Source organism: Pipistrellus hanaki (genome assembly GCF_964339955.1).
Source record: "Pipistrellus hanaki genome assembly, chromosome: 2".
Classification (NCBI taxonomy): Eukaryota; Metazoa; Chordata; class Mammalia; order Chiroptera; family Vespertilionidae; genus Pipistrellus; species Pipistrellus hanaki.
This window is the reverse complement of record NC_140504.1, coordinates 93,662,691-93,674,223: the sequence shown is the minus strand read 5'-3', so window position 1 is coordinate 93,674,223 and position 11,533 is coordinate 93,662,691. Positions and strand designations below refer to the sequence as shown.

General features: G+C 47.4%; 1 protein-coding gene across 10 annotated transcripts in view; it reads left to right on the top strand.

The window, feature by feature from the left end:
- The first annotated feature begins 2,750 nt into the window (after positions 1–2,750).
- Positions 2,751–11,533, top strand: part of MED12L (mediator complex subunit 12L) — a 355,232-nt gene continuing 346,449 nt past the window's right edge. For 5 of the 10 annotated variants that reach the window (XM_084875885.1, XM_084875893.1, XM_084875891.1 and 2 more), the window contains exons 1-2: positions 3,034–3,395; positions 4,167–4,398. In XM_084875885.1, coding sequence (XP_084732011.1) covers positions 4,300–4,398 — 99 coding nt within the window. In that variant the 5' untranslated portion in view covers positions 3,034–3,395; positions 4,167–4,299. Of the gene's footprint in view, positions 2,998–3,033; positions 3,396–4,154; positions 4,399–11,533 lie in introns of those variants that run through there. The other 5 variants (XM_084875889.1, XM_084875892.1, XM_084875884.1 and 2 more) reach the window with 3 other exon arrangements.

The window sequence follows — 11,533 nt, the reverse complement described above, 5'->3', positions numbered from 1 at the left end:
TGTATTTCCTGTAGACCAAACCTAGGAAGAGAAAGCCAGCCATGGGCCATCTTAAAGGGACTGCCAAAGAAATGGGGTCTCACCCTAGCCAGTTTGGCTCAGTGGACAGAGCATTGGCCTGGGGACTTAAAAGGTTGCTGGTTCAATTCTGGTCAAGTGAACATGCCTTAGTTGCAGGCTCCAGTTCCTGGTTGGGGGCATTCAGGAGATAACCAATCAATGTGTCTCTCCCTCTCCCTTCCAATCTCTCTAAAAACCAATGGGAAAAATATCAGTGGGTGAGAATTTAAAAAAAGGAGGGGTCTCAACTATGAGGAAACTCCTTGTAGAATTCTGAAGACGAGAGCTTGCAGGGAGGTTACTAAGTGGTCTTTGAGAAGCCCTTGGAGATGACCAAGAAAAAGGGTCAGCTTTTAACCCTTGTCAATGCACAAAAGCAGATCTAAACAGCATCCTAGTTGGAGGATAAAGTCCCACATGTTTATAATGTTTATAATTCCTCCTTTCCCTGCCACATTTCAACCCCTTTCTCTCACCAGCTGTACTAAACTTCTTCAGGTGTTTGAACTCACCTTCTTTCTAGGCTGAGGTCTAGGGAAGCCTGTGATTTTCTCTGAGTAATCCTGATCCATGCAAGCTGTTCCCAGGCTCAGGGAGGTTAAGATAAAATGCCCATCACAGGGACAGTAGCAAATGAGACTCACATTTTTCAAGAATTTGTGGTTATCCATTGTGTTAACCAGCACTGTGATGGAAATTGAAGAAGAGCATAGAACACAGTGGCTTCCATGTTAAGCCATGTCAATTGGCTTAAGTCAGTTTAAAGATTAATTCAAGAATGGAAGGAGAGCAAGAGAGTAAGGCAGGGATGGGGAAACAAGACTTTTTTTGTGTGGCATAATTGAATGCATGCCAATAAATAATGAGGTGTTAAAAGAAGAGAGTGAAAAATACATGCTTAAAGGGACTAAAAGAAGTGAAGAATCATCTTGTACTTTGAGTTTGGAATGGACCCTGGCAGGTGTGGCTCGGATGAGTATCATCCCATACACTAAAAGGACGCTGCTTGGATTCCCTGTCAGGGCACATGCTGGGTTTCAGGCTCCATCCCCAGTAGGGAGTGTGCAGGAGGCAGCAGATTACTGTTTTTCTCTCTCTTTCTCCCACTCCTTTCCTCTCTCTTTCAAATCAATAAAAACATATTTTTTAAAAAGAGTTTGGGGTGGGCTTCATATAATCCAGACTCCAAGGACTGTCCCCAGGTGACTATCAAAAAATGAAGGCCTGGGAATTCCTTATTTGGGAATATTAGTGAGATCTGAGGCCAGGGATTAAGGATAAATTGTTAGATTGGTAAATGGGGGTGGATTGGGGAGAGCACAAATGCCAGGGAGAGGGAGCAAAAGGCCCATGGGAAGTCCATGTAGTGAAAGAATTATTTTTGAGGAATTAAATAATTGAGTGTATTACAGCTGTCTCTTAATAAATCCATGCCAGGCTTTCCCAAAACAAGGGAAAGGAGTTAAAAAAGCTACAAAGGGAGACCAACAGGGGAGAGCTATTCTTTTCCCTTCCCCTACAAACACTAGAGACACATTATTAACACATTTTGATTTTAAAATAAAATCTTTATGTTTAACTAAGATTTTGAGTGATTCAACAGTTTCTCCTTTGTGGAGGCCAGGTGGAGGTATTGCTTAGGTATACAAGGGGAAAATTTAGGTTACATCTCCCATCAGACTAGGGTATCGGCACAAGGCATCCCAAAGTACCACTAGTGATATCCATCCATACACCTATCCACCCACCTATCTTCCATCCACACCAGCAAATGAAAGTTTTTGTGAGTGCCTACTATGTGCCACGTTCCGGGCTATGCCCAGTTTGAACAATAAATAACTGTAATCTCCACTGTATGTCTATATATTGGGGGTGGGAAAGATAAAATAAGAATGGCAAGATTCTGATAACTGTCACAGCTGGAAGATGAGTACTTGGGCGTTCATTATAGCATTTTTTCTGCTATTATAGTATGTTTGATAATTTTCCTAATAAAGTTAGATAACTATTCTTTTTTTTTTTTTTCCCAAGCAAGGAAGCAGGAGTTGATAAGATGCCTATGCCGCTAGGCAAGTTCAGCTTTGAAGTTACACCCAGAGTATCAGTGAAAGATAAGTCCTTGGGGTAGGGTGGGTGCAGAAGGTGGACAAAAAATGCCTCCAAGTGGAGGGAGGGTAACTAATCTCTCAAAGTACTTGCCTACTTGGAGTGAAGAAGCCAAAAAATTACAGGTGTGACTTGGCCTCCAGCTGTGTTGGAAGGTACTAATAGGCCAAATATCCCAGGAGAAACTAGCCTCTTCCACTGCCCTAACTACTCTTTTCTTCCTTCCCTGTGGCTTGAAGTCAACAGAGGTAAGTAGATATTCAGATTTGGCCCACGTCTCCTGAGCACCTACTATGCGCCAGGCGTTGTACAAAGTCTTTGGATCAGATTCTGCTCGCACCATCTTACAGAGGATAGAAGCGGGAGCCGGGGAATTTCTTATGGTATGGGAACGTGACACCGTCAGGCACGGGCAGTTCTGGACCCTGTACTTCCCATCCAAGTTCGGGAGAATGGGTTAGAAACTTCGGACCAGGCTACATGGCTCTGAGCAAGTCACCGGGCCTCTCCGAGCTGACTCAGTTTCTCTACCTATAAAAAGGGCACAGTAAAACCTTGTAAGGTTTAAGGGTCACAGATCTTAGCCTGTCAAGGTCCTGGCACCAATTGAAGACTCCATAAGTGGCAGCCATCATTCTGGGCCAAGTGCAGGCGCAGCTTCCCGGTGCGCTTTCCCCGGGTCCCTCGGGCAGGGCCGGCCACCCCCGCAGCGCGGGCCTCGCAGTCTCCCGGGAGGCGGCCCGCAGCGAGCGGGGAGCGAGCGGGGAGCGGGCGGGGGGAGGACCGAGGTCTCCCCGGAGAACCACCCCCGCTCCCGCTCGCCAGGCGCAGGTGAGGTTTTCAGCCCAGGCCGTGGGGACAGCGACCTTAGGAGAGGTCGCGGCGGACGGCGCCGCGGCTGGAAAACCCGGAGCGGGGCCCGGGCGCCGCAGTCACTCCCGCGGCCGGGCCGCGCCGGGCATGCTCAGTGCGGCTCCGTGCGCCGCGCCGCCGCCACTCGGAAGCTCGCGCTCCTCCCGGGCCGGGGGCGAGGACGGCGGCGGCGGCCAGGCGGCGTGCCCGCCGCCCCCGGGCAGCTGCAAACTTCGCGGCGTCCCCGGAGGTCGCTCGGACGACACTGATCTATTCCAAATAAAATCTAACCCCGCCCCCATCCCAACCCGAACCATGGAGGCTGCGGCCGCCGGAGTGCCGCCGCCGGCCCCTGCCCCTTAGCGGGGCACCAACAGGTAAACTGTTGGGGTGCGGGAGGGAGCGGGAGCGGCGGCGGGGAGGGGGCGCCGGCCTGGGGGAGCCGCAGACGCCCGCGGGATGGCTGCCCCCGGCGGCTCAGCCCGCCCTCTGCACCCCGTCCCGAGCAGCAAAGGGTTAAGCCGGCCCCGCGCCACGGCGAGCGCGGCCCCCTCCGGCCGCCGCGACCGCCGGCTGCGCGGCCCGGCGCCCGTCCGGAGCCGCCGGCGGCCCCCGGAGTCCCGCGGGCGCCCAGGAGGCATCCCCGCCTCCCGCCGGCCGCATCCCCGCCTCCCATCCCCGCCAGGCGTCCCTCCCGGCCCGCCGGCTCCGCGCCCAGGTGGCGGGGGCAGCGGAGCGCGTGGCGGTGGCTAGGATCCCGCCCCGCTGCCTCTGCCCCGGCGGCAGGGCCACCCCTGCCTGGGGCAAACACTTGGGCCACCGGCCTGGGCGCCGAGAAAAGTTTTTTTTTTCCTCCCCCCCCTTCTCCTCCCGGTGCCCCTCCCCCACGCCCTGCCCTGCGTCCGACTGGGGAGGGTTTGGGTCCTTTGGGGAGAAAAGTCGCAGGTTCCCACCGGCTGCTCCTCCCCCTGGGGACCGGGTGTGCAGGGAGGGGTCTGGAGGCAGCCCCTCCACCGCCACAAAAGCGGTGCGTCCTGGGCTCCAGCGCAGCCGGGTGCCCGCCGGAGGCTGCCCCCATCAGTGTGTCTGCGTGCCTGGCAGAGGCAGCATCCAACCTGCTTTATTCCTTCCTGCAGCGCCACCGCGAGCGAGCGAGCGAGTGAGCGAGCGAGAAGGGGGAGAGGGAGTCTGTCTGCAAAGTGCTGCTCCCTGGTGCTCAGAGGCGGCTGCTCCAGCTCCAGCTCCAACTCTCATTCATTTTGCCGGTTAACATGAGAGATCATGGCCGCCTTCGGGCTTCTTAGCTATGAGCAGAGACCACTGAAACGCCCCCGCCTCGGGCCGCCCGACGTCTACCCTCAGGACCCCAAGCAGAAGGAGGTAAGGGCGCCGGCGGCCTCTCGGCACCCGGCGCCGCGGTCCGCAGCGCTGACTGATCCGAGGCCAAGTTGACCCAGCGGGCCAAGGCAGCTCTGCAGGGGAGGGTCTGGAGGGGAGTGGCGGCGGGTACTGGCCTAGAGACGGGGGGCTTCCCCGCAGCATAAGCCGAGCGGCTGTCAGTTCCCGCGCTCCACTGGGGCGCTTGCTCCTCGGATGCAGGGTCACTTCTCGGTTAGTGGGCCTTGCACGGCAATGCTGGGCGCTTCATCGGGTTCTTCTTTGCCATAACCCTGCAGGTAGCTCTCCCCCGCTTCTGTCTGCTTAATTGTTCTTCCCGCCGCTTCGGTAAATCTTCATAAACTTTTTGGAAAATGTTGGAATGGGGTGCATCCGATACAGGTCTTGTGTTTTGCACCAGCTGAGCAGGGACCGGGCGAATACCTGTGTGTGTGTGTGTGTGTGTGTGTGGCAGGGGGCGGTTAGGGTTAGGGGACGGACGAGTTAGGGGGCTTTTCTGTTCAAAATTTCCAGTTTAGAGTGAAGTCGTTTTTATCGAGGTGATAAGTATTTAGTTCTTTAAACCTGCTTCTTTCTATATCTCATCTCCCCTTTAAAGATCAGTATTATGGGAAACACAGATTTCGTCTAGAGAGGCTGTTGGCTTAATTGCTGGAGGCTGTTTTGTATATGTAAAAGCAGTCGGGTTACCTTGGAAGGGAATAGGACCCGAAATTAATTGGAGAAACCTTGACTGGTGCACTAGTTACACTGTCTTCAATGGCTAGAGTAACCATGGCTTTTTGTAGCCATGTATTGTGTGTCACTAGTTAACAAGCAATTATGTAACAACTCTCCAGTTATAATGATCAACATTAGCTACACAATTTTGCCCAGGGATTTGCTTTTTTTTCTTAAGATTACCTGCTATCCAGCTGTGCTTTTTGAGTTTGGCAGTTGCAGCCCACTCATCCTCTATTTTTTTCAGCTAAACAAGAAGTGAGCACAATTCAGAACTTATTCCTGGGAATCTAAAGACCCTATATTAAAAGTTTACATGCCCACTGACATCACAGAAAGGGCTTTGTAAAGAAGGCAAGGAGGGTTCCTTAAGACTTCCCTTTTGATAAATGTATCTAATTCAGTAATAGAGAAAAAAATCTTCTGGTCCAACAGTTTTGTTAATGATTCTGAAAAATAAGGAGTGAAAACTTTTGGAGGTCTAGCACACTAAATATGTTTGAACATCTGCGGAGTAATTCGAATTGAACTGGAAAAGTTTTACAGGTGGTTTTCATCCGAGGCTTAATATAAGTTTGAGATTTTAAAATATATATATTTTATTCTTTTTTTTTTTTTTTTTTTTTTTTTTTTACAGAGAGGAAGGGAGAGGGATAGAGAGTTAGAAACATCTATGAGAGAGAAACATCAATCCGCTGCCTACTGCATACCCCCCACTGGGGATGTGCCTGCAACCAAGGTACATGTCCTTGACCAGAATCGAACCTGGGACCCTTCAGTCCACAGGCTGACACTCTATCCATCCACTGAGCCAAACCAGTTAGGGCTAAGTTTGAGATTTTTAAAGATTTCTTTCTTTCCCATTTTTCTCCTTGACTCAGAATAAACTTGATAGTTAAGGGCTGGAAACAACACATGAAGGACCAAATGTAACATAAATTAATAATTTAAAAATTAATGGCAGGAAATTTGTTGATGTTGTTAATCCTCTTCCAAGGCAATAGTCCTCTGATTTTTCAGAGAGAGTGGAAGGGAGGGGGAGAAACAGAGAGAAACACCAATGTGAGAGAGACACATCCATTGATTGCCTTCCACACGTGCCTGGAACATGGCCCTTGACCAGGAATTGAACTCAGACCCTTAGGTGGTTGGCTCTATCCATTGAGCCAAACTGACTAGGGCAGTGGCAGGAAATTTTTAAAGTTTTGTTTGGGACAGGTATATTGATTGGCTGGTCTTTATCATCCTGTAATTCATGTTTTGCTGCATCTTTCTAGAGGGCAGCATAATTGATAGCATTCCCAGTTGAGGGATAATGGCCTGGGATGCCATTCATTGGAAAATGTGTTGTGGATCAGTACTCCCACAGGACTTTATCACATACTAGAAGCCCAGTACACAACATACGTGCACTGTGTGTGTGTGTGTGTGTGTGTGTGTGTGTGTGTGGAGGGGGACCCCCTCAGCAAGGCCTGCACGCTCTCTTCAGTCTGGCAGGGAGCCAGCCTAAGCCAGCAGGAGGACATCTCCTGAGGGGTCCTTAGCACTGCTTTGGAGGCAGAGAGGTTCCTGCCACTGCCATTGGGCTTACCAGCTGTGAGCCCAGTTTCTGGCTGAATGGTGCTCCCCCTGAGGGAGCACAATGACCACCAGGGGGCAGCTCCTGCGTTGAGCATCTACCCCCTGGTGGTCACTGTGCATCATAGTGATCAGTCAATTTGAATATTAGCCTTTTATTATATAAAAGATTATATATTATAGGATTTTGTTGTAATACTTTGCCATCTGGAAACAGACTGACCATTTATTTCTCAGATTGACACTCATTTAGGATTGGGGCCTCTATGATTCTAGAAAAAATAATTTGGGATTTTAGGATCTTACAACAGTTTATGGAATTCTAAAACTGGAAGTGACCTTAGAGTCTACTTTTGGTAACTTTCTTTTGACAAAGTGAAACTGAGGCCCAGAAAAGAGGACTGGATTTAATAAGGTGTTTGGTGGATAAACAGAGGAGTTGGACCACCAAACCAGTACTTAAGTCAACCAATACTGTGTTAAGAATGATTTGTGTTAAATTATACTGATGTTATGCCCTTTCCCTCAAAGCAGCCACATTTTATCTCCCTTGAGCAGAGTCAGAGTTATATGTGACTGTGGTCAAATTTGAGTACAGTATGGAACAAACAGGTGCTTGGCCGTTCTTGTGTGGTGGTGTGGTGAGCAGTGTTTTCTACAAGCTTGAGTGATTTATGTATTGTCTCAGAATTTATACCCTATCTCTGTATCACCTGTTCTTTTATCCTAATGCTTTCTTTAACTTTTAAGACACTTAAAAAAAAATATTTTATTGATTTTTTTACAGAGAGGAAGGAAGAGGGATAGAGAGCTAGAAATATCAATGAGAGAGAAACATTGATCAGTTGCCTCCTGCACACCCCCTACTGGTGATGTGCCAGCAACCAAGGTACATGCTCTTGACCGGAATCAAACCTGGGACCCTTCAGTATGCAGGCTGACACTATATCCACTGAACCAAACTGGTTTTGGCTTAAGAAACTTTTTATGTTTCATCCATACACATAAAATGTAAAATTTATTTCATGTGTCTATCATTTCTTTTCTTTTTTTAAATAAATCTTTATTGTTCATATTATTACATAAGTTCCTCATTTTTTCCCCCTCCACCAGGTTCCCACCCCACCTGTGCCCTTTCCCCATCCCCCATTGTCCTCATCCATAGGTGCACAGTTTATGTTCAGTCTCTTCCTGCACCCCCCTCTCCTCTCTCCCTGAGAATTGTCAGTCCACTCCCTTTCCATACCTCTGATTCTATTATATTCAACAGTTAATATTGTTCACCAGGTTTTTTAATTCCCTTGGTTTTTAGATTCACTTGTTGATAGTTACATATTTGTTGTTCATAATTTTTTTAAAATATATTTTATTGATTTATTCACAGAGAGGAAGAGAGAGGGATAGAGAGTTAGAAACATCGATGAGAGAGAATCATCGATCAGCTGCCTCTTGCATACCCACTACTGGGGATGTGCCCTCAACCAGGTACATGCCCTTGCCCGGAATCGAACCCGGGACCTTTCAGTCCGCAGGCCGACGCTCTATCCACTGAGCCAATCTGGTTCCGGCTGTTGTTTATAATTTTTATCTTTATTTTCTTCCTCTTCCTAAAGAACCCCCTTCAGCAATTCATATAATTCTGGTTTGGCAGTGATGAACTCCTTTAGCTTTTTTTTATTTGTGAAGCTCTTTATCTGGCCTTTGATTCTGAGTGATAGCTTTGCTGAGTAGAGTAATTTTGACTGTAGCTTCTTGTTATTCATTACCTTGAATATTTCTCACCATTCCCGTCTGCCCTGCATGGTTTCTATTGAGAAGTCAGCTGACAATCGTATGGGTGCTCCTTTATAGGAAACTACCTGCTTTTCTCTTGCTGCTTTTAATATTTCTCATTGTCTTTTGCTCTTGGAATTTTAATTATGATGTGTCTTGGTGTGGTCCTCTTTGGATTCCTTTTGTTTGGAGTTCTGTGTGTTTCCTGGACTTGTAAGTCTATTTCTTTCACCAGGTGGGGGAAGTTTTCTGTCACTATTTCTTTTAATATGTTTTTGGTATCTTGCTTTCTGTCATCTTCTGGGACGCCCATAATTCTGATGTTGGTATGCTTGAAGTTGTCCCAGAGGTTTCTTACACTATCATCAACTTTCTGGATTCTCTTGTCTTCTTGCTTCTGAAGAGGAGTGTCCTCTGGCTCTTTGTGTTCCAAGTCTTTGACTTGATTCTTGCAATCTTCCATTCTGTTTTTAGGACTCTGTATAATATTTTTTATTTCAGAAAATATATTCTTTATTTCTTGTTGATCCCTTATTATTTCTTGTTGATCCCTTATTATTTCTAGTTGATCCCTTTTCATATCTTCATAGGTCTTGTTTATTTTATTAGCCTTTTCTAGGAGATTCTTGAAAAACCTTATAAGCGTGGCTTTGAACTGTATATCCAGTTGCTTTTTGTCCTCCATTTCTTTCGTTTGTGATCTGTTTCCTTGTCTTGGCATTTTTGCTCCTTCCCTGAATTGGTATGGTGGGAGGATCAGCTGTATCTATGCCAGGAGACAGCCTTATTTAACTAGACTTGGAAAACTGCAAGAGCCTCTGCTCAGCTTGGATGGGGCGGAGTTTCAGGGTGGAACCTACAGCCTTGGCTTCCGGTTAGTCCCGCCCTATGAAGTTCCTGAGTCTCAGTGTTCCTCAGTGTCCTTTGGTACTTGCTGCAAGCACCTCTGAGAGGAAGGTGCCCTAGAGTTTCTCCCGCTACCAGACAGTCTAGTCTCTCCCCCAACGAGCCCGCAACTGGGGTTCAGTGCAGTTGGAGGTGGGGTTAAGAGCAGTCCGGAGCTTATGTCTCCTTCCCACTAGGGCAATCCAGCGGCTCAATCATCAGTCTGTCCTCTGCACGAAATGTGTGCGACTCCGGGGCTCTGCCTTTTACCGCTCCTCTTAGCTTCTGCCCTACAGCCCAGATTCCCTCTGTATGTATCTGGGTCCCCAGGGTCTCGCTCAGAACTGGGGTTCAGTGCTGTTGGAACTGGGGTTCAGCACAGTCCGGAGCTTTTATCTCCTTCCTGCTAGGGAACGCCAGCCAGGCATTCAGCTGCCCCTCCTCTCCGGCTCCGTCCTCTCCGCTCACACAATGTGTCTCTGTACCTTAGGCTTTTACAGCTCCTCTGATTTTCCTTCTGGTTTTTTCTTTCCTTCTCATTGTAGAATTTCCAATCAGTCAACTTTCCTGTAATTCTGGATAATGTCCACTTTATATTTTAGTTGTGTTTTTTGAAATTGTGTGAGGCTGCAGTTAGGCAGTTACCTATGCCGCCATCTTGGTTTCTCCCCCTCATGTGTCTATCATTTAAATTTTATTTATTTATTTAATATTACATATGCACTCATGATTTAGATTTAAACAAGACAATAAGATTAGAAGTTAAAAGTTTGCCCTGACCAGTGTTCTCAGTGGTTATAGCATCACATCCTATGCACCAAAGGGGCACTGGTTCGATTCCTGGTCCTGTCCCAGGATGGGGCATATTCAGGTGGCAGCCAATGGATGTGTTTCTCACATGATATTTCTCTCTTTTCCTCCATCTTCCTCCTTATTTCTCTTCTTTTTCTCCCGCTCCATCTCTCTCTAAAAATCAATGGAAAAAATATCCGCTAGTGAGGATTAACAATAACGACTAAAAAGGTCATCTTTGCATCTAAAACCTTTGTGTGTCCTGCCTTGTGGGAAATGCTGATTAATGAAGGAAGTGTGGACTTCCTGGTTGTACAGATCTAGACTTAAATTCTGGTTCAGCCTCTTTGCAGTTCTATGGCCGTGGGCAAGGTGCATAACTTCTCATTTGTAAATTAGTATAATGGTGTTTTCAGAAAAATTTGAGAAGGTGGTACTATATTAGCAATACATTTGTGTGAGAAAAACTCTCCTTGTAGAAAGTATTCTTATTATCATAGCTGTAAATTTTAATTGTTGTTTACCGGTGATTCTTAATCACCCTAAATATGACTATCATTGTATTAGTTTATGTCTTATCTGTAGAGAACTTGTAGACCACCCTTATTCCTACCTGCTCCCCACTCTTTGATGTATTAGGACCTTAGACAAAGACACTGTTCCAAGTGTTAGCTATCTTTTGGTACGAAATAGTGCAAATGAGTTTAGCTACTTTACTCCTGAAGTTTTGTTCTAACCGTGGTTCCCAGCATAGTGTTGTTTTCTGTCAGCTGTGCATGGTTTATAGCAAAGTAGAATTCTATGCCTCGGTCTTTAAATATCCACAGCTCCCTCCTGCATGCACTTGGCTAAACTGGTGCACTGGGGAGCAGCTCTTGCTTTGTCCCATGAGGGTATTCTTTGAACTTGTCTGGGCTGCAGAGATTTTTGACTCTGGGTGTGGGTCTCAACTGGGCACTTTGGGGATTCATGCAAAGCTGTTAATTTGGGGTGCAGCCATCATCCTTCAGTCTTTTGGGTATTTTACTTGGGCTGGTGCTTGTGGAGTTGCAGTCTAATCCTTTAGGGAGTTGAAGGACCAGGAAGTGAGGTCTGGCAGTTGCTGGGTTGGCTGGGACTGACTAAGTAGGGCAAGATGAGGATGAATACAGTTCTAGGGTTTTAGTTAAGCCAGTTAGCAGGGCCTCCCATGGGATGCTTGCACTTGGACATGAGGGCAAAGCAGACATAGAAGAATGGAATGAGTAGAAGTTGGAAACTCCAAGAATTGTGATGAATTAAATGAGCTTCTGAACCTCAGTTCTGAGGCTTTTTGACAGATAGACAGGAATTGGAGAAGTTTGAGGGACCCCTGAGAAGAGTGGGTATG